This window comes from Eucalyptus grandis, chromosome 11, assembly GCF_016545825.1.
Source record: "Eucalyptus grandis isolate ANBG69807.140 chromosome 11, ASM1654582v1, whole genome shotgun sequence".
NCBI classification, from domain to species: domain Eukaryota; kingdom Viridiplantae; phylum Streptophyta; class Magnoliopsida; order Myrtales; family Myrtaceae; genus Eucalyptus; species Eucalyptus grandis.
In genome coordinates, this window is record NC_052622.1 from 49,476,308 (window position 1) to 49,499,515 (window position 23,208).

General features: G+C 40.2%; 2 protein-coding genes across 4 annotated transcripts; one reads left to right on the plus strand and one right to left on the minus strand.

Moving 5' to 3' along the window:
- Positions 1 to 987: 987 nt before the first annotated feature.
- On the plus strand, positions 988 to 12,463 carry LOC104426855 (ribokinase). Of its 3 annotated transcripts, XM_010040023.3 has the most exons (12): positions 988 to 1,164; positions 1,308 to 1,397; positions 1,754 to 1,831; positions 1,958 to 2,032; positions 2,921 to 2,973; positions 3,131 to 3,281; positions 3,785 to 3,895; positions 4,346 to 4,472; positions 4,570 to 4,667; positions 10,985 to 11,123; positions 11,821 to 11,873; positions 11,961 to 12,463. In XM_010040023.3, exons 1-12 carry the CDS (start codon positions 1,090 to 1,092, stop codon positions 12,042 to 12,044), a joined length of 1,134 nt encoding a protein of 377 aa, XP_010038325.1. In that variant the 5' UTR covers positions 988 to 1,089; the 3' UTR covers positions 12,045 to 12,463. The 3 variants fall into 3 exon arrangements, with proteins under 3 accessions (XP_010038325.1, XP_039160386.1, XP_010038324.1); XM_010040022.3 differs by having other exon boundaries at positions 1,007 to 1,397; XM_039304452.1 differs by lacking the exons at positions 11,821 to 11,873; positions 11,961 to 12,463 and adding an exon at positions 11,227 to 11,814 and having other exon boundaries at positions 1,006 to 1,397.
- A 734-nt stretch (positions 12,464 to 13,197) lies between these two features.
- On the minus strand, positions 13,198 to 16,590 carry LOC104426856 (FT-interacting protein 4). Its single transcript, XM_010040024.3, has one exon. The coding sequence runs from the start codon at positions 16,523 to 16,525 to the stop codon at positions 13,460 to 13,462; it is 3,066 nt and encodes a 1,021-aa protein (XP_010038326.2). The 5' UTR covers positions 16,526 to 16,590; the 3' UTR covers positions 13,198 to 13,459.
- Positions 16,591 to 23,208: the final 6,618 nt, after the last annotated feature.

A 23,208-nucleotide genomic window follows, 5' to 3' on the forward strand; every position in this document is an offset into this window, starting at 1 on the left:
TTCCAATGTCCAATTAGTTAAACCAATGTCGCATGTCAACATTTTGTCACAAGTTTGTGATTCATCCGCGGTTATTAAAGGTAGGGTTAGTGGTAAAAAAGGCTCTTATTATGCGAAGAGAACACGTCTTTTAAGGAAAAACCACAAGAAGGAAGAACCACACTCCCTTCGATCAGGGAAGTTGGGGGGAGCCTCAACCAAGTTAGATCCGGCAACACCTAGGGCTCGGCTCTGTCCACGACGTTGGGCTAGTGTCGCCTGTTTTTTGGATGTCAAACCGCAATGTTGAAGAAAACGGCAATTGGTGACTCGGATTGAGTGGTGAGAGCGTTGATTTTGACGGTGGAGTGGCGCCGGAGGATGCAAGCGGCGAGAGCAGAGGGTGGGATCCCCGGTATCATCTCTATTAGGATTTTTCCTTTTTGCTTGGGAGGGAAATTCAACGTTTGATAAAATTAGATGGGGTTATTCAAAATGACTGTGAAATCTCCCTGCTACTTTCCTCTTTTAACAGCAAAAGCTGGAAAAAAGGAACAACAATATAAACGATTCATAAATTTTGACTTAACGTGTAATATGATTTATAAACTTTTAATTTATTTAATGTGGTTTTCAAATTTTAACTTAATATGTAATATGATCTCTAAATTTTCCATTTATTTAATATAATTTTTAAATTTTTGATACATATTTAATTTGGTTTCTGCACTAAATTAAAACATTCAATGTTGTCTCTAGTCTTAAATTAATGGAATGACTATAACTATAAAAAAAATTCATGGATCATATTAAATAAATTAAAAATATAATGATTTCATTGAATATTAGGTTAAAGTTAATGATTTATATTAAATAAATTTAAAGTTCATGAATCATTTATTTTTATCCTTAAAGAAAAAAAAAAAAAAAAAAAAAAAAAAAAAAGGTGGCCACCCCAGGCTTTGCTTTCCACGCGCCATTTCAAGCCGTCCCCTTCTGTGCTCTTCTGACGCGATTCCGCTCCTCTCCCCCCTCACCGTTTCACTCTCTCTCTCTCTCTCATCAACTGCAAGAACTAACTAAAAGCATCCAATTCTGCTCCTTCCAGTCATGCTTCGGCTGCAGTCATCGGCAATGTCTTCCGATCCCCTCTCTCTCCCTCCTCCACCTCGCCGCCGCATCGTCGTAACTCTCTCTCTATCTACACTCTCTCTGCGCGATGCATGCGATGTTCTTCTCGGTCGAGCGCTCGAAGCTCGTCTTCTACCGCGATCGATTTCGATTGCAGCGGTCAAAACGTGATTCGCGAATGTCCTGTGCGGGAGCAGGTAGGGTGCGGGGCGGTGTCGGCGGATTTCCTGGCGGCCGTGGCTTCTTATCCCAATCCCGACGACAAGATCAGAACCACCGATCTGAAGGTACTCGATGAATTTAACTGTCGTGTCACTCCCCGACTACGATGCGGCTTCGAGATTTCTGGAAGCTTCGCTTGCTTCCATGTGCTTCTGGCTACAAGTGCTGGTCGTCTTTGCGCCGTACTGCTTTCAATTGACTAATCTTGTGCTCACTGCAGTCGACTTTTGTTAGTGGCTCTCTGCGATATTCGTCGGATTCGAGTGTGTCGCATTACCTTTTTTCCGTAATGAATGAGGGGTCTTGTTAATGGCATGACATGCTGTCATGCTGATGCGGAGCGTTTCATGTGTGCGGCTCTCGAAGACATTGGTAGAGTATGTTATGGTCTGGTTTGTCGGTTTTTTTTTTTTTTTTCCAGTTTCAAGGAGGCGGAAATGCGGGAAATGCTTTGACTTGTGCTTCTCGTTTGGGTTTAAAACCAAGGCTTATTTCAAAGGTGCAGTGTTTGTTCTTTCCAGGTTTCTGAATTCTCTTAGTGAGCCCATCCTCTGGCTTCTATGGAAGTTGGGTTTATAGGACAAGCGTATTGGTTTTTTACCATATGGATGTTTTCTGAAATCAGGTAGCTGATGACGCTCAGGGCAGGGGAATATTAGAAGAGCTAAAGGCTGATGGTGTAGATACTTCTTTCTTCATTGTAAGCATCAGATGCAATCAGATACTTCAACAACTGTAGCTTTGTGCAACCTCAATCTGGATCCTCTTTCGTTGTCTTGTTTGTTAGATTGATATTCAAAAAGCTAAACACCCATAGCTTCTTTTGCATAGCAACATTTGCCACTTAAAGATGTTTGTTGGTTAATTAGTAATGTTGGAAGTGCTTTTTTGGCAAACCATTTATGGAGACCATCACCTTTTCTTTTGTTACTTCTCTAATTGTTCATTTCCGAAAGTTCTCAAATTCCTCTATGCTGATTCTTTTATTATTCTGTGGATCGAAATGGATGCTCATCACTGCTAAGTCTTGCAAATTCATTATAATGCATTCTATGACGCTGTCTGAGTTTCGTTAACTTTCAGCTCATCTACCTAACAAGCAATTGAAAAGGACAATAAAAGGAAAGGTTTTTCTTATTGATTTCTACAATGATGCTTACAAGGGGAGGGAGGCAAAATTGTTTTTCTTTAATTAGAAGTATACAACTGGCATGATTTATTACTCTTGCTAGAAGTGTCTTAGAAGATCGGTCATTAGTCCAATGAGATGGCTAAGCAAGAAACTAGCTCCAAATGAGTGGTTGACAGAGTTGCCAGAAGTTGACTTGTGAACTTCATTCATGATCAGTTGCATAGGTGCATTAAGTCATTGGGTTTCATATCATGTATGGACATAAGCTTTTTTGATTAAGTGCATGTGTCATCTTTCAGTTCGGCACTTTATTTGTGTGCTCCTGTGTGTCCATATAAGATTTGTACCCTTGATGCTAAGAATCAATTGCATATATTTTATTGTCACCACATCTTAATAGCCTACTCTTACTGCCTTAACCTCCTATCCACCTAACTCAACACGGCATACGTACAGGTGTCTCCGGATGGTAACTCCCCATTCACTTATGTCATCGTTGATAACAAGACGTGAGAACCTTGTTTTGCTGTTCTCTCTATCTTCCTCCCTCCCCCCCCTGGGGCGGCGCCCCTGCGCGCGCTCATATTTCTAGTTGATTTGTTCATGTATATATTCATTATCCTATCAATTCACCTGCAACATCCTACCATTGTCATCTACTTTTAGTAAAACACGGACTTGCATACATACCCCCGGTCATCCACCCTTGCTACCAGATGAACTTCCTCTATCAAGTTTGACATCTGCTCTTGATGGAGCAAGAATCATTTTCTTTGATGGAAGGTTTCCTGAAACTGCTTTAAAGATTGCACGAGAGGTAATTGGACTACTATTTTGTAGTCTTTACTCTTCATCTCACACTTCTTTCAGTGTCTTTATCAACATATGGGTCACTCTTCAGAGTTTATATCCATGCGATACATGCAACTTCTGAATTTGGTTGCGATGTTTACAGATTGATAATTCGTACATTAAGGCCTTGAAAAGAAGTAGCATTCCAAATTGAGATTGTTCACACATTGATCGTAAATTAGGTGCACTATATTGAACATACTCTCTTACACAGATTTACACCTTTTTTTGTTCCACAAATATACCTAAAGTGGTTATTTCTGAGAAAGCAATGGCGTGATGGAATAGAATGAAATCTGTTCTTCATCTCTCTCGCCTAGGCTTTTAGCATAAATGTGATTAGATGAACCAACCAAGATTGCAGTTCAATTAGTGTTCGACTTTGAAGCATCTTCCATTTGTGTTTTCTACATGTAATTATGTTTATCAGGGGCTAAAAAATAGCAATCTTCAAAATCTCCAGTGCAGGCCGTCTCCAAGCATATACCAATTTTAGTGGAGGCAGAAAGGTTAAGAGAGGGATTGGATGATCTTTTGATAGTGGCTGATTATGCAGTGTGCTCAGCAAAATTTCCCAAGGCAAGCACTTCTCTCTTGATTAGTTTTTGACATTGGCTAGAAGGCATGGTTTGTCATTCTATTAACATCCTCTGAGAAAATTGAACACTATGACTGATGCATGCGATTATGTTAATTCTTGGGAAAAATGGTTGAGCTTTTGAGTTCTTTTAGCTCCATGCCTGTAATCACCTATTTTCCATTGAGCTCTTTAAAGCTTCATTTTCTCTTCAATCTCTCACTTTAACAGCCATTGGAATGCATGTGTAGACCTTCAATCTCTGTTATTATCATCAAAATGCAATTTGAAACTTTGGAACCGACGAAAGGTACTTTAAAGTAAAGTCAAAGGGTTACATATCACTAGTTGGTTTTGTGTTTAAAGTGGTATTTTCAAGATTTAGTGCCTGTAAAATGGCTCTAGTTTATTAAGATAGGGGATACATGTGGAATTTTTTGTTCCATGTGTAGGCCTGGACAAATGGAGCATCCACCGCAAGGGCACTGCTTTCCATGATGCTGAGGCTGCCAAATTTGCAATTTATTATAGTCACCATGGGTGAAGATGGATGTATAATGCTTGAAAGAAGTGTGGATGGTCAGTTTACATTTTTTCAACTGGTGATATGCATGTTATTTAAAATTTCAGCCTCTTTGTCCAGCTAATGATTTCAATGGGAATTACTCTTTGGCAGATGATCCTGACTCTGGAGAAGAGGATGTGGACAGTTTGTTGGACTCTCTGAGGCTGAAAAGCCCTAATTACATGACACTGCCAACATGTATTTTGTCGGTAACCACTTGTCTCAATTAACATCAAAGTTTCGTTCATCAATGCTTAATCAATGTTATTAAACTCCCTATTTAAATCGTGAGACCGTGCAATCTCAGGATTCAAATATGTTGGAACAAGTCAGCTCGTTCAGAAAACATAGAGAAGTATGAACTGGCTAAAACCGCACATTCGGTTGTTGAAATCACTAAAATCGTGATTTTGTAGGCAATTCTAATGATTTCAGGATTTGGACCTTTTTTTCAATAATTTGCTTGCACAGGGAATGTCCAAGCCCAAAAAGTGAAAAATGATCAAAACGGTGCACTTCAGGAAATGACAAGAACTCACAATTTAAAAGACAAATATCTCTTGCATTCTTTTTTTTTCTTTTTAATCTTATTCTGTTTACCTCTCTCTCTCTCTCTCTCTCTCTCTCTGTGACATCATGTTTTCTTTTTACTACGTGGCTTTCCTGATTATGCTTGCACGAGCCAGATGATTAAACCCCTGTTTTCCCTTTTTATAATCAAATGAAGAAAATCACCATAGTTTAAGATAGAATGCGAGACAAACATTTGAACAAATTTATGCTGTGACATCGAAGTTACCTAGGTGGGTATTTGTTGTGGCTTTGTTTCTGGTAATTGAAATGGAAGAAATGGTACCGTTCATTTCCAATTTATAACTTGAAAATATAGGTCTCGGCTCCTGATGGAGTAGATCATTTTTAGGAAAATCGATTAGAATTTCAACACTCCGCCTTGATTAATTTTTGTGATACTCCGAGTATATTCTATAGTGTCTCGAATTTGGCTTGTGGTAGTGCTTTTGCATCAAGGAGGAGTGTTGAAAGTATCTTACAAAGAAATGCCTAGAACTATATAGTCTAATAGTGGATAGTTGAATCTAGAGGTGTTCAAGTCTCTTAATGTCTCTTAAGGAGTAGTTAGAATTTGGGGTAAAAAAAGAGAAGAGTCTAAAATAATCTCCAACTTGCATATTTTCACTATGTTGGTGGAATGGATCTATAAATAGAGCTTGGATTATTCATGTAAAAAGGGTGCGGGGAGTAGAGCTTATAAAGCCAAATTCTTATACTCCACAAATTCCTTATGTAAAACCATTTCTATAAACTAATGAGATTATCTCCCGTTACCTCAAAAACACGACTATTACCTTGTCCCCTTGTCCTCTTGTCATTCCTCTGCCAAACATATCCTAAACACATACATTCTTGCACATCAAACCAAAAACTAATGGTGGTAGTTAAAACCACGCTTCTGCAAACTAATAGCGTTATCAAAGCTAGGCAAGTTTGGATGGTTGGGCATTTGTCCTAACCATCCTCTACTGAAACCAAAGCTAGATCTTGGCCTTTTAGGTTGGTATTAAGCGGTTTGTCCTAACCACCCTTTACTAAAATCATCCATTCAAATCTTCCGACACCAAATCCATGGCCAAAGTTGCCTCATCCTCCTGTCCCATTTCTATTTTGATGGGAATAATTATGATTATTGGAGCATTAAAAAGGCTACTTTCTTGATAGTCCAAGATTATGGGATATCGTGGAAAGAGGTTATGTTGCTTTGCAAGAAGGTGCAAGTATTCCCATAAAGCAACTAGAAAAAGATGCAAGGGCATTATGGTTGTGTTTGGTTCAGTTTTGGAAATGGGCCTTGGGAAAATGCAAATTTCTTTGGCCTAAAAGGCTTTGGGGAAATGCAAATTGCATTTGGTAAAAAATTCTTTGCAAAGCTATTTTAGTGTAAACAATGTTTGGCAATTTTTATTTTTTTTTATAAAGAGCTTTTGGATGAAAAATATTAAACTCTTAGCCGACTCTAGTGAAGGTAAGGGTAGTTTTGGAACAATGAGAGGTAAAATCAAAAAACTAAAAAATTTATGATAGTAGTTTTGAAAAAAAAGAAAGTAAGTTTCAGTATTTGGTCAAATGCTGAAAGTCCAAAACTAGTCTCTATTAGCATTGGGCTTTCAGTTTTCCCAAAACCAACGCTTAACTGAAAACTCCTTAAGACAAGCTTGCCAAACACTCCAGCATTTCCTTTAAGGGGTTTTGGAGGTTGAAAGCTCCTTTAAAAAGCTGAACTAAATGCACCTATGTGTTATTCATCAAGCACTCTTGGAAATACCATTTCCAGGAAAAATTGGAGGGAAGATTGCGAAGAAGGTAGGGGAAATATTACAAGAAGAATTCCAAGGCTTAATTAAGGTACGCGCGATTTAACTTCAAACTCTAAGAAAAGAATGAGAATTCTAAAATGAAAGTATATGAGACTGTTCAAGTATATATTAAATCAAATGAGAGCTTATAGAGATGAGATCATTGATCAAAGGGTAGTTAAAAAATTATTGGTATCACTTGCTAGAAAATACAATCATATCGTTACCAAATAAAAGGAACTAAGGACTTAACAATCCTGTCGCTAAGTGGGCTCTCTAGAAGCACATGAAAAAAGACTAATGGCACAAGATGAAAATTTAGTTGAAAGTGTCTTTTAGTCTAAAATAAACATACGGTCTTATGAATCTAAAAATGGTAGGAAGATTTCATGGAAAATTAAAAGAAGAGGAGAAACTACTCAATAGGGAAAATGCTTGCCTTGCAATTTTTGCAAGAAAGCTAATCAGTTGGGGAAAAATTGCTGCTTTCGGGATAAACTGCAATGCTACTTATGTAAAACATATGGCCACTTAGAAAAAGATTGTCGCTTGAAAATAAATTATCAAGTCAATTACGTTGAAGAAAAAGAAAGTGAAGATAACATATTCTACACAGGCGAAGTAGCAAGTGATGAGACAAATTATATGTGGTACATTGATAGCGGATGTAGCAAGCATATGATGTGATGAATCTATATTTACTGATATTAATACATCGGTGACAACTGAAGCAACATTGGGCAACGACACATTAATTGATGTGAAAGGAAAAGGCACCATCTCCTTTGAAACAAATAAGGGCCCAAAATATATTTATAACGTATATCTAGTCCCAAATCTTGCCCAAAATCTACTTAGTGTGGGCTAAACTATATGAAAAAATTTATTGAATCACTGCTAACTATTCTAAAAGCTTAAGTTGTTAGGCGAATGCGTGATTTAATATTTAATTATCCTAATATTTTTCCTTATACTTAGTCTGGTCTTTTTGCCTAGTGCTAAGCATGAACATATTTAATTGGGGGGTAAATGGAGCATGGAAATATTTGAATTCAAGACTTCCAACTCTAATATTATGAAAGATTTTATGAGATTACTGCAACTGTTCTAAAAGCTTAAGCTATTAAGTGAATGCATAATTTAATATTTATTTATTCTAACACTATACAAAATGGGTACTCTTTATACTTCAAAGGAGATGCATGTGCCATTTATGACAAATATAAAACATATTGTTGCTTCTGTTAATATGGAGCTTGATTTGATGGAAATATACCGGTGATATTGCTATGAAAGCTCAAATTGATGATTCATGTCTATGGAATTGAAGATTTGGCCATTTTAATTTCTCCAACAAAAAGATACGATGAGAGATTTTTCAGCCATTTCAGAAATTTCAGATGTTTGTGAAGGTTCTCTTTGGAAAACAACAAAGGCAGTTAATTCCATTTGGAGACACAAGGAGAGCTAAAAAGCCTCTAGAACTAGTGCATACGGATGTTTGTGGTCCGATGAAGGCCTGGACACCTAGCCAAAATAAGTATCTCATTTCATTCATCAATGTCTACACAAGAATCATGTGAGTTTACTTTCTTCGAGAAAGATCGGAGATTTTCTTTATTTTCGGGAAATTCAAGAACCATGTCGAGAATTAAGAGTGGCTGCAGAAAGTCTTAAGGAGTGATAGAGGCACAGAATACAACTTAAAGAGAGTTCTCTAAATTCTGTGAAGATGACATTAGCTTAACAGTTGGCTACACTCCAGAGCAAAATGGAGTGGCAGAAATGAAGGATGGAACCAAAGATGGTGAGGTCTATGCTAAAGGAGAAAGCATTTCCCAATTTGTTTTAGGCAGAAGCAATCTACATGGCTGTATACATCTTGAATGGTTATCCAACTAATGCAGTCCAAAATAAAACTTCAGTTAAAGCATGGAGCAGATGGAAGCCTTCAGCAAAGCATCTTAAGGGGTGCAGCTGCATATGCTTTGTCCATATCCTTGCTTAGAAGAGGAGCAAACTCGACAAGAAGACTGAAAATGGAATATTCCTTGGCTACAACGATTGATCAAAAGACATTGTGTCTACAACCCAAGAACAAAAAAGTTGATGATCAGCTGAGACTTCGAGTTTGATGAATATGTCGCTTGGAATTGGAAGAAGAAAAGATCGAGCTCAAATATTGCAAGACTAAGGATCAAGTCGCAAAAATATTTACAAAAGCACTACTATGGCCAAATTTAAGACACTACCAAATATGCTTGACATATCACAAAAATTGATAGAGGAGTGCTGAGACTTTAATTAATTTTCCTGAATTAATCTAGACTCCACAAGCTTCTAGACATTAATTGGTAGTTGTGGATTGTGGTCTAGAAGTCTCTAAGTGCTAGTTGAATTGCGTGGCTGAAAAGCCATGAAGTTGTTAGAGTTATTGATGAAAGAAGAGTCTGTGTAAAGCTATGTGGAAGAACTTTTTGGACTATGCCGGTCAATGAAGGTTATAAATAGCCAATTCCTCTCCTCTTGAGTACAACCAAAAGAAGAAAAACTAAGAGGTCTATGTACAAACCTTTATGATATAAAACTTCTTGTCTTCCCTTGCTCCTCATTTTGCTTCCCACCATTCTCTATTAGAAATACACCAATAGAGGTCCTTTGTCCCATTGTTGCTTGGTTGTTGAGAATGCCCACACACTTGCACACACACATCACTTCTGCAAACCTACATGGGTTCATCAATCTTAGATGGAAGTCCAATTTTGACCGACTTGTGCTTAACTAAGTGTCCATGCTTGAAATGCAATCTGTTGCAAAAGTGAATTATGTTCATTGCAATGATGGGTCAGATTGTTGTTCTCCCTTAGTCCATAATGCTGGGTAATGGACCCCTATGCATAAAGTTCATAGGAAGGGGAATATGGCAACTATTGCTGTCCTCTAGGCTTTTGCATTCTTAATCTTTGAGAGTGATTAGTGATTACATCATCTGATACGAGTTCATGATGTTCCTCTAATTTGAAGTTTCTGATCATTGGGTGGTTGCCATATTTATTGCTGCACCTTATAAAGTAGATCAGGCTGATCACCAAAATTTTGGAGGATTTAGTATCTAGGAGTCAGAGCAAATCCCTATCCACAAAGGGCTAATCGCCCAAAAATTCATGAACTTTCACCTGGGTGACAAAAGTTTCCCCAACTTTTCAAAAAAACCCAAATAAACTCAGGAACTATTATCTGAGGGACAAAAATCCCCAACATTAAGTTGTTTGTCCATGCAAACTACTGATGTGGCGCATGGTGTGGCTAATGGTGTTGATGTGTGCCAAAAGACATGTCAGCTTGAGCCAAAACATGCTGCACACCTATTAGCAAAAGCCAAATTAATTGTGTCTTTGAATTATTGTTTGGCTTTTCTTAATTGGGACTAATCTGCTTCATGTGTGTTTCAGGAAATCACACCAACTCTTCTCTACTAATTTGTTTTATAAAGTGTTATGGTTAGGTTAGCCACTTCATATGCCAGATCAGCTAGCTTGGACGGAAAACTTAGTGCTGGCTATTTTTAGTCACTTGGGGTAAAAGTTCATGAGTTTTTGGGTCAGCTCAAAAGCTCAGGTCTCTTTTTGGGATTCGTCCGTCAACAAAATAAATACCCAAATTTCTATCCACTGAAAAGTGGACTTCCAAGTGCAGAATAGGCTTCAGTAGTCATTTAGTCTTATGTCTCTACAAATTATTATATACCCTCAGCTCATATTGTCTTTTTTTGTTCAAATAAATAGAGTTCTTTTTTCCAATTGAAAAGATTGTATTTTATCTGGGGCTCAGAAAAATTTGTCCTCTGGCACTAGTTTAATTGATCTGATATAGCTTAATTAAAGCCATTCACTACTGATTGACATGGTCATCCTTGTGTGCATGATTTGCTTCGTTACCTTAACATATCTGATGTTGTTATTAGAAGGCCAAAACTGCATTTCTTTGGAGAAGCATCACCATGTTTGCAGGGGCTAGTTGGACCAAGGAAACTGTTTCTTTCACATGTTGCTTGCGTTCAAATTCTCTGTTTTTGAATTTAGCTTCAAGAAACAGCCATGTTCTTGATATAATTGGGCACTAATCATATCTTGGCTATCTTTGGGTTCCTTCAGCCAAAGATGAAATTGACAGCAAAGGAGATTGGGACAGTGAGTGGAAGGTTATATCTGGGAACAGCCGAAAATATACCACCACCAGAAATTATTGATACAACAGGGGCTGGGGATGCATTCATAGGAGCAACATTGTATGGTACGGTTTCCCACCAACTCGTTTGTTAACCCAGGAACACATGCAGTGCTATGTTTTTGTTTGCCCGTGACTTGATATTCACTCCCTCTCAAATCTTTTGCAGTTCTAGAAAACTCTGCACTTAAAAGTATAACTTGTCTTAAGTGAGACAACAGCCAGATTCCACTTAGATATTTCAGAGGTTTCTATTATTCCTTTTCACCTATATTTGGTGATTTTATTTTATTGTTTTGTGCTATAAGTTCAAGAGATAATCATCACATGGAACGGTCATGTCAGTCTATAATCAAAACATAATGTTAATCGTCTTCATCACCGGAGATATATTGGTTTGAGGCTCTCCGTTCTCCGGATTTTCACTGATGGAACTTTGACCGAAGCACGCACTGATTTCATATGATGATTGAGTCTCTGTAAGGTTGATATGGTCATGGAAGAAGATGGTCTTTTGATTTATTCGGGTCAAGCTTTTGCTTGATTATACAACGCCAACATGAATGTCTAATTGGCTTTCAATATTCTCCATATCTCTCTTTGGACGTCCAAACTTTGGCTTTGTAAGTTTTTCCACGACTGACTCTACATCTGATGTCCAGATAACAAACTACACAGTTTGTTGAGTTCAAGAATGCTCCCTTCGTTGTAATTATTGCTGATGCTTACATTCATTTCAGTTCTTTCTTTCAATTATTGGCAGCTCTCTGTGCTGGAATGCCACCTGAGAAGATGTTGCCTTTTGCAGCTCAAGTGGTGAGCATTGGCGGCGCTTGTCTGTGAATAATTATCAAGATGGGTTTACCTTCATCTCTTGACCTCACTGGTGTGTTCTGATTTCAGGCTGCTGCCAACTGCCGAGCTTTAGGAGCTCGTGCTGGTCTTCCTCACCGCACAGATCCCCGCCTTGCCCCTTACTTGCTGTGAATTCTCTTGCAGAAAGAAAATGACAATGACCTCTCTCTCTCATCGTCTGTGGGTGAGTGCTTTTATGTATCTGCAGTTGGAAAGACTATTCCTGAAAGTCAGAATGTGTTAAGACCGCCATGGCCGTCGGTCCTGTTGACGTCATGTTTACTAGCTTCGCGTAGAGATGGTAGGTCTTTCTTTCGTGATAACAAATCTTGGAGTCTCTGAATGGTGAATAAGCAGAATAGATCAGTTCTTAATATCATTTGTATAGCGAGTCCTCAAAATTGAAGGTAATGCCTGTACAGCATAAAGGAAACGATCTGTTATAAGCTGGAAATCAACGGAAACCTCATCATTTTTTCTCCTCTTTTGTAAAATTATGCTTTTTCTCCTTTGGGATGGGGATTAAGTTGCGAATCAGTTATTTAGTATAATCCCTATATTTTGCACGTATTAACGTGTAACATGTAACATCTAACGATTTGAGCCAATAAATCAATGTGCAGCATGGACGTGGATATGAATATTGCTGAGTAAATAAATCACGACTTTTTGAGATTCGTCTGGCATTTGATAGGAGCAATAGTGATGATATTCGATAGCTCTTAATAGATCGTATCTCAATGGCCGATTCTTAGCTTGTTTAGTAGAATCAAATCGACTGTGACAGGCGAATAATTAGCTAGTGTTACCATTTCCGGAGCTGTGTGGAGGAGTAATTCTGAATGCCAATGGCATCGGAATTAGAACAGCAATATAAGGCAAACTAAGAAGATGGTTTTTTAAAGATCGGTTCAGTTAAGGAAAAGAGTAAACGTCGCCCAATTATCATAAAGTCTTTCCATCTTTATATGTTGTGACGGCACTGTTCTATCGGGGGCGATAGCCCATGCAAGCATACCAAGAGTGGGAGTCTACCTTCCTCACCGTAGAACTTCTTAATTCTCTGTTCATCTTTGTTTTCCAAATAAAGAGGGAATATGAAGGACAACATGGGATCTTCCACTTCAGGGCGAAATTCCTGCCAATTTCTCTTAAGTCTTTTAAGGACTTACTCAAGTCCAAACATTTTGAATAAGAGTTGCAGGAAAAAATCATAAGAAATTGAGAATCGAGGGTTGGTCTCGCGAAAAGTTCGACGGAAATGACTATCCTAGACTTGAAAAGAGAAGAACAATCACACCAATGCATCATTCAAAGGACACTGCTTAAATTCCACAGGAGGCAAAAATCTTAGAGTTCATACCCAGATTACATACAAAATGCTCCCCCGAAAACCACATTAAATCCCCCACCAATCACACAAACACCCTACATTTTTAACATCTAGACATGACACTGACACATCAATAAAAATCACAAAAAGAACCACCCATATTGTACTCAACTTCATCCCCAAATTACTTAATAGTTCCATTAGATTATGCTTCCTACAACAAGCCGTCAGCCTTCGTAGGCAATCTCCTGAAGAAGCTCAGCGCTCGGCTGGGCAGCTTGCTTCGAAACCTCGGTGGCCTCAGCGCATACAAACCCCACAGAACCACCACCACCCTGAAAGGCACCGCATAGAACCCGACTGAAGCAAATAGGCAGGAGATTATGAACAAGAATGTTGCCCTCGGGTCGCGCCAGCTCAGGAGGGCCTGGAACCGCTCGCCCTGAGTGGCCATGTCACCGACCACAGTCTGGATCCTCCCAGCCACACTCCTGAGCCTGTCGTACCTCATCCTCACTACCTCCGCGCTGCGGCTCGTCGGGAATGAGTCGAACTCCTCATCGAGTTCGTCAGGGAAAACGCTCTCTGCATGAGAAAGGCGTGTGTCCATGTGCGGGGGGTGGCGAGACCGGGACCGGTACCGCCATAGACCAGTTAAGGCCATGAATAGAAGCATGATGGGGATAATGAACTCAGGGCAGCAAACGAGCCACAGGAAGACCACCACGAACAATGCTGAGTACACCGGCTTGTGCCAATTGCGGATCACCTCGACCCAACGGTTGATGGCCACAGCACCGGAGAGAACGCTCATCAGCCTGAAGAAGTTGGCCTTGCTCCTCCTCATGCTCCACATGTGAGAGTCGTGGTCGAGCATATACTCGACCACGTCCCTTCCCAAGGGAGGCTCGGCCCGGCTCAGCCGGGACGCCACCACGTTCATGGCCTGGTATCTCAGGCTGTCCAATTGGTTTACAGACAACGGATGGACGTAATGCATCTTCGGGAGCAGTGGGATTGCGTACATATGCAGCATGTTGGCCATGTTAGCGCAAGAGAACCGCACGGCCAAGTGAAGCTCGCCCATTTTCTTGACCCCTGAAGTGTGAAGCATCAAGAGCGGATACGAGTGCGTGTAGACCCGGTCAGACTCAAGAGTCGATAGACGAATCCTTACTTTCCCAATCCGTGCATCCCGGGGGCCAGCATTGCTCGCTATGTTCTTGTCGACCCGGGAATTATCGAACACCCCGACTGTGATCACGGTGCACGGATCGAACACCTCCCATGTGTATTGCTCATTCCACTTGGGTGCCAAGCTATCAACCACGGTCCGAGTCCGAACCCACTTCTGACCGTACTTAGCGACGCAGTACGCATCGGTCGATCCACCCTTCCCTTCCTTGATTTTCATAGGCATGAGGCCCGTGGCTCCGAGGATTCCCATTTCGAGCACGCCAATGTGAGGCTTCCAGAGCTGTTTTGCAGTCGGCCTAAGGTCACTGCAATACATTGTCGCTTCATCCAGCACATGGTAACCTCCGTCGAGAGAGATGCGGAGATGGATCCTAGAACCGAACCTGGTCACGATCTTCGAATTGGCAGTGCTACCGACATAGCTGTCGAGATTGAACCACCTAGAAACCACTGGCTTATCATCGGTCCTCCTCTCGATTGAGGTCGCCGGGAGAAGCACCCGCCCGACGACTTCATCACGGCCAGGCCCAACCCGGTCCTCAACAGAGACGATCAAATAATCCTCGAATGGTTCCGCGACGACAAACACCATGTCCTCATTCCAAAACGGGCTCGAGAGGCTCCGGTTCGGTGCAGCCTGCGAAGCCCTCGTCCTCAAGACCTGGTTGCCCACCTGGGCTTTTACGGAGAGCTCAGGGAACCGGGCCATGGCCGGGCCACGCTCCGATGGAACGATGTCCTGAGCCTCGATGACGCTCAGGCGCAGGTACCACAGCTTCGGCGACAGATAAACCTTGGACTTGATCGAGCACAGGCCGTCAAAGTTGACGTTCGCCGACTTGGAGTGCCATGCCTCGGCGAAGGCCTCGTCAGCCTGCGTCCCGAACCAGATGGAGATCATCACCTCCCCGGACTTCGCCTTCTCGCCCTTCCGGTCCTCCATCCGGTACCACTGCGGCGCCAGCGAGCTATCCGGAGGCACTCTCTTAGGGACTTCATTAAGATCGAACCAGACACGACCCAAGAACTCATCTTTATTCCTCTCTTTCACGAACACCTCCACGACCGAGGACTGTATGCAATCCTTTGAAAAGGCGAAGACTTGGTCCCATTCCACACCGTTCGAGCCAGAACCCGAACCGACCCTCTTCGTGATGCCCCTGTAATTCCCGAGCTTGACCTCCGCCACCAGCTCGCCGCCACCCCCGAACGGCGTCGAGACCTCCTTAGCCTTCACCACCTTCACGTAAAGATACTGCATTTGCTCGACGAGGTCGTAGGTCGAGCTCGTCTTGTCCTTGCTCGTGGGTCCACCGCCTAGGCTTGGCTTCGTCTCTTTGAGCAAGAACTCGCTCGACCCACCGCCCAAAAATCCCCCCAGGACTCCGCCTCCGCCGCCGCCGCCACCCGTCGCCGTGACGGGCTGCGGGGCCGCGGCTATCACGACCGGCTTCATCTCTCCGGGGCTCGGCTCCGCCCGCTGAGCCTGCTTGCTTGGCACTTGCTGTGCCGGCTTGCTCTGTTCTAGCATCAGCTTCTGCTGCTGCTGTACGGCCAGCAAGGCCGCGTTCGGCTGGTGGTGCAGCTTCTTGCTCTTCCTCTGGACCAGAGACGAAGAAGACAACCCGCCGCCGCCGTTGACCGCCAGGCTCTTCACCTCCTCCCGCGTCGACAAGTAGAGCTTCAGGCTTATCTCGCCACGGATGTGGCTGAAGAGGCTCCTCTTGTCGAGCGTGAAGAGCTGGACCACCTCCTCGCCTTCCCTGGCGACGCCCGAGCCGGAGATCCGGACCTTGCCGAGGAAGTTGCGGCTGTTGCCGGACCTCCGCTCGTTGAAGACGTTGATCTCGACGGTCCGGTAGGGGAGATCGGCGGGATCGGCCAGGAGGAAGACGAGGCGCTCGTTCCAGACGGGGTTGAGGTCCTTGTGCTTGACCTGGGTCCGCTGCCGCTGGTTGTCGAACTCGACCTCGACGAAGGGCGACGAGGAGCCCTCCCCGTCCTTGGGCATGAGGTTGTGCGCCGCCACGACCTCCACGACCAGCTTCTCCTTGCCGGAGACGCCGGCGGAGTTGCCGTTCATGGCGGAGAGAGAGAGAGAGAGAGAGAGAGAGAGAGAAGACTGATGGAGCAGTGAAGAGCTGGTTTGTGTACAGAAAGGCGTGCTGGGACTGAAATGACGAGACGAGAGCATGCATTTTGAGGAGGACGAGGAGGTCCTGAAGGAGGCGTAGGAGAATGGAATAGGTTCTTTGTCTCTGCGCGGGAAGCGGCGCGTGGGAGGGACGCACCAATGGGGGTGCTCCTGGGCCGAATTTTTTGTGACAGGGTGGATACGTTGGGCCCCACGTTTTTTGTTTTTTAACGTTAACAAGAAGCTTTTGGCTTTATGCGACCCGTTTGAGCGTATTTTCACCTACCAAGTAGCTTCGTATCCTATGACCAAAACAACAAAAAAAGAAGAAGTGGCTTCGTATCCGGCTTTATTTACAAAAGCCTGACATAAGAAAATTAAAAAGATAAATATAATGACAAATTTAATTCAAATTAATTTTTTTAACAATAAAATATTTCAAATCAGTATATTTATAATAAATTTATCTAGATTAATTTTTTACCCACAAAAACTTTTAAATTAATATATTTATGACAAATTTACTCTTCTTTAACGTCGTTAAATTGAACTAATATCACAAAAAATCACAAATTACCACATATGCAACAAATGGGGTGTAAATAAATTAGTATATCCATCAAATAATATCCAACTTAGTAATTTGATGATAAAATTTAATGAAAAATAATGAATGGCAAATTTATCACAAAAATACCAGTTAGTCTAGTTTGGGAGTTTTAATTTACTTTGCAATTTTTTAGCAATATGAGAACTAGGATAATAAGTTTTATTGGTAAGGCTCAAATTCATCCGAGCTAAAAGCAATACTCACCCACGACTTAGATCCTGGACAAGTGTACTAGTTTTAGATATTTTTTGTACTATTAAATCTAAATAAAATAAAACAAACCATTTTGAAAAACAATTTCCAGCAAAATTCATTTTTCATTGCACAAAAGGAACAGAATGAAGATTCTATAACACCATTGTTACTCCAACATTAAAAAATCTGCAAATTCCTACATATCATTCTATAAAGCCAGCTATTGAATTCGCTTCTAAAGCTCATTACATGTGGATACACTTTCTGATTCTATTGCTATGCGAATTTCATAATCTACAAGCATATTCAAAGCAGTGCAATCGTCGCTTAATTTATCGGGCCTGTACAGAATTATCACTTCATAGTCTGTTATTTAACCAAGAGTATTGCGCCGAAATGACAAAAGGCACCAAACACCGTAATCTGATTAATGAAACCGACCGTCGACGACGTCGTCGTCATTCCTAAGTCACAAGAAAAGGGTGAAGGAGTCATGCAATAATGACCTCATTGTACCAACCAACGTCATTATATACCCTCTTTTCCAGAGCGACTAGAGCATTGATACTTGTAAGCCCAAAATTGTACCCTCCTGTCATCATTTACTCGGGCGGTTGACTTTGACCGATGGCACGAGACCAACGCTTGCCAAGTCGAGTAGAGCAGAGCAGAGCACCTTCGCTCATAAATGAAAGTGACGCGGGGAGAGAGAGAGAGAGAAGAAGAAGAAGAAGACGTGCATTGCGACGCGCCTGTGAAATGGAACTTTGTCAGTCGAACAGGTCAGCACGGGGCGTGCCAGAACCTACAGAGAAACCCCAAACCCCAAACCCCGAAGGCCCTATTTTTCACCTCTTTACGCCAAATATATATAAAAACCATAAAAATTTTCAAACTGAATTTACTCACGACCCATTTGATCCAATTTTATTTTTATAACGGCAAAAATTTCAAATTTATACCGATATAATACATCTATCCCGAAATTTATCAAATATTAAACATCTCTAAATTTATATATTCATGTAACACATTTGATGTCATAGAAAATTTGAGATTTTTGGCGTTATAAAAAATAATTGAAGTATATATATCATATGAGAATAAATTTTAGGTTTTTGGTAACAAAAATTGTAATCATGTCGTGATTGACAAATTTTGAGATTTTTTCGTGATTTTTAAAGAAAAAGCAAATAATCTCGAACTCGGAGTCCGTGATTTTGGAGCGAAACTGTCCCATTTTAATGGGTTATTTTCTTAAAAGAATGATATTTTTTAATGTTTTTTAATTTCGCAGTTTTTTCAGAATGTTTCGTCTGTCTTGGGCAGTAGCATCGAGGAGGGCGCGTGTTTCGCGGTCCCGGCTCTATCGTGTCCCGAGCGTGCACGGTGGCCTTCGCTTGGGCCCACTCGGCAAAGCACACCCCCTCGCTTCTAAATTCTAATCTTTCCGGGGCCCACCGAGACCTTTTGTCGTTAAACCGCATCTAAACCGTGAAAAACCACCCATCATTTCTTGAGATTTTGTCCTTCGTAAGTACTCTCTTTTTTCTCCTTTCAATTTTGGCCACTCTGCTTTGTTGGATTTCACACGGCCCAAATCTGTTTGCCTGATTTGATATTCTGTCCCTTTGTTATAAAACACTTTTTCTTCTTTTAACTTTATTCGATATGAAACCTATGTAACTTTATGTCTTGCTTCATAGCAGTAATCACTTTAACATCCTCTGGAATTATGATTCCTCCTTGCTTGATATTTGATATTGGAATAATTAATTTCTTCTAAACCAAATAGAGAGAAGTTAGATGGCTGGAGTCTAAATCATGATTGAATGCTTTTCTTCAGCCTCCTAGTCGACTGGTAGGATTATGATTTGGACTAAGCACAAGCAAGGATAGTTATGTGAAGTACAAGACATTTAACAATAAGAGGAGATAAGACATTTAGACAAATCGATTGTGCATCACAACATAGCATCTCATGTGGTTATCACGACACATGTCATTAGTTGGTATGTGCAATTTACCAAGTCTAGAAAACACAAAATTTCTAATACGTCATGAATTGAATTGAAACAGAGTTGTCTAGACATTTGACAGATCATCTTTGGTCACCCAATGGCTCATAAAAACTCGATGAAATTTACTAAAAAGCCTTGAAAATGCTGATAAAGGTTAATACCATGAACAATCCAAAATTAACATGCCCATAATAATTAATAAAAAATAACCCAAAACTAATATACTTGTAAAAAACTACATTTCGTTAGTTTATGTTAAATTTTCCGTCAAATTGTTGAATTGGATGACACGTGGTAATTGATAGATATATTAGTTTGATGTTTTACCATATGTTTGTTAGAAATGTATCAATTTGTGTTTTTTGTGATATTAATCTAATTTAATAAAAATTAACGAAGGGTAAAGTTGTTACAAATATATCAATTAGGGGTTTTAGTGATCAAAAAATTAACGTGGGTTAAATTTATGACAGGTTTACCAATTTAAGATTTTTGATGGCTAAAAAATTAGTTTGGAATAAAATTGTTATAAGAATATCAATTTATGATATTTCATGATATTAATTTGTATTTTAATAAGTGGGTGATGAATTGCTAGTAATTAAGAGTAAAAATCACAAAAACCTTATATTTGCTAATTATGACACATTTACTTCAATTACCAACAAACAAACAAAAAAAGACACATTTACCTCAAAATTTTTATTTGTACTTATGTAATATATTTACCCTAAACTTATCAAGTACAATACATTAACTCCAAACTTTTTTCTTGTGACGTAAAAAATTTCAAACTTATATCTATATGACATATTTATCTTTAAAATTTGGTGTCGGAAAGAAAGTTTGAAGTTTTTGATGTTATAAAATAAAAATTTAGGATAAATATTTCACACAAGTATAAGTTTATGTTTTTTTGTCACAAAAAAATTGGGTATAAAATTTTATAGTAAATATGTCACAATGGTATAGATTTAAAAATTTTTGTGTCATAAGAAAAAAAAATTAAAAAAAATATAACATAATTAATAAAGTTTGAGATTTTTGATGACTTATTTCTTAATAATTAATAGTTTTTTTTTTATGAGAAGCTCATAGGCCATAACGCCCTATCTACCTGAGGACAAAAAAGGTTACATCTAGTCCTCCCCCGAGTGGTCGCCTGTCCCGAAACCAAAAAAGCAAAAGCGTTTCCACGCCAACGATGTCGCGTCCTGTTCCATTCCCAGCATCCCCCGTCTCCCGATCCCGCTCCAAAATCCACTCGCGCGAGTGCCGACGACCGCTGCACCCGCGGCCCCACGGGCGGCGGCCGCGCGTGCGGAGACGAGACGGGAGGCGAGTGGGACGTCCGGAGGCGCGTGGAAGAGAGGGAGAGAGAGGGAGAGAGGCTGTTGCGCAGCAGCTCCTCTCCTCTGGTGCAGGGTCGACGGGGTTCGTTGGGTTCCGCGCTGCGATTGCGCAAGGACCTGGTGTTCGCTGTTTCTCGCGACGCTTTTGTCCTCTCTTTCTTTGTCGGCTTCTCTCCTGTCCTCCCCTCGGGGCCGCTGCTGAAGTGAAAAAGAGCGTCCGTCCCGTGGTTAAGGGGAAGCGTCCACTGTCCATACGGATTAAGTTGGCTGGCGCTTTTGATTTTCGAAAAGCCCGGTCGCGATCTTTATATATTCCAGAAATACGAAACATTCCTTTCTTTCACGTACAATCCTATAGCCATTATTGGAACGTGCAGAGAAGCTCGGAAAAGTTTTTCTATCTTCTCCTTTTGGGTTTCAATGTATCCTGACTTTTAGCGAGATGGTTTCTCAATAGATCGTAGATGTTCGTTTTGTTTTTTATTTCTCTCAGTACAGCCGCTCTAGTGCAAAAGGATCGTAATGGTGGGATGAGAATGTTTTGCCAGTGTTACAAACGAAGTGCGATGCTAGGATTTAGGTTTGTTCCCAAAATGCTGAAGTCGAAGGATTTTCTTCAGGGCCCCTGTTTATTTCACGAAAAGTTAGTAACTTTTCTATAAATTATGTTTTTTCAAATTCAAAACTTCTTTTATGTTCAAATTGTCGATTGTTTGCGAAACAAATAGTATTAGATAACTTGCGATGTTAAGCGGCAAGCGCTTACGTGAATGTGATCCTGTCTGTACCCCATATTTGAGTGATGCGAAACTCTTATTATTTTGGTTTAGATCCGCAAATATTTCATAATTTGTATTACTGCGAGCGGACCTAATCAACAGGCGAGCATGATTCTGTGTTTCAGCCCTGCCCTCTTAGGCCAGTCCAAGCTCGCCTTGACATGGTTCGCATTCGATAGAAAATTCAATATTTTACTAACTCATGAGCAGTTTTGGGCTTAATTTGCTCATTAGATGTGCCACACAAACATTGCAACTCAGGAGTCATCCCACGAGAGACGTGCACATGCAAGTAGAAGTCCGATACCATATCTAGCGCCAAGTGATCCATGTACATTATTATCTCCTAATCCTCTTTGTTTCGGTCTAATATGAGAAGCCGCCTATGTTTTAATTTCCCACGCCCTTTTGAAAATTAATCTTTATCTACGCTTATAACTCCTTAGTAACATAACAAGACCCCATTCTTGTCAATTCGCAGAGTTACGATCCATTGTCCACGCCAAGCAAATGCCGCAACAGATTGGATTGCACGGAACCATCGGCTTCATACTCTCCCACGTAATTGGCTGATTTCACCCCCATTTCCTCTATGGAATATTTTATGTGCAAATCTTTCTCCATCTGTGTTATGTAAGACTCTTCCTTAATCAAGTAATAGTCAATTTTCTTTTGACCAAAAAAAAAAAAAAAAACTCTTATATCAGCACATCAAGATTTATAATCTCGTGCATCATAGGATACTTTGTTGGGTAGTCTTGGACTTCACTCACCCTAAAAGTAGACTGGTTAAATGGATGGGTCAGGTTTAGGTCAGGTCATAAATGGTTTAACCCAATTAATTTATTAACCTATTTATGACCCATTTATAAGGAACGCAAATTTTTTTATTCATACCCGACCTAACTCAAACGGTTAAAGCATTTTCATATTTAATCAAATTTAGAAAAACTTATCCTTATGATTTTTTTTTAAAGATTATATCACTAAATCTAGGAAAGCTCGTTTCTTATGATTTTAAAAAAAAAATGGTATTGCTAAAACAATTTCATTCAATACAAATTTAGTGGGAAAAAAAAATATATATATATATATATATAATATTTTTAAATTGAGGCTTTGTTTTTTTCTTGAAAAATATGTTTTAGGAAACCATTTTATAGGAAAATAATAATATTTTTTGGTGTATTTCTAGAATTTGAAAATTTTGATTCTATTTTCTTCTGTGAATTCCTTTTAATATTTATTTATTTATTTTAAAAATTGAATTATTAATAATTTTTCTTTTTCCTTTTTCTTTCTCCTTTGGCTAGTCAAGAGCCACGACAATGGCTAGCGAGGTCTTAACCTCCCCGAGCTCGTTCCTCACCTCGATCGGCCATCGTTGTCGTCGTGGTCAGCCACTGCGAAGGAACATGGAAGAAGGAAGAAGAAAAGAAAATAATGAAATAAAAAAATTAAAAAGAAAAAAGAAAATAATAATTTCGATTTTCTAAAAGCATTTTTATAAGACTTGTTTATTTTAGTCTTTAAGTTTAAAATGCATTTAAGGTAAGCTATTCTGAGTGACTCATTTTGACAATCTCCAACCCCTTCTACAATCGATACAAGATAACTTTAACAAATTTCTGGATATTTTGGGGGGGTCCCGGAAAAGCTAATGGACTAAGCAATT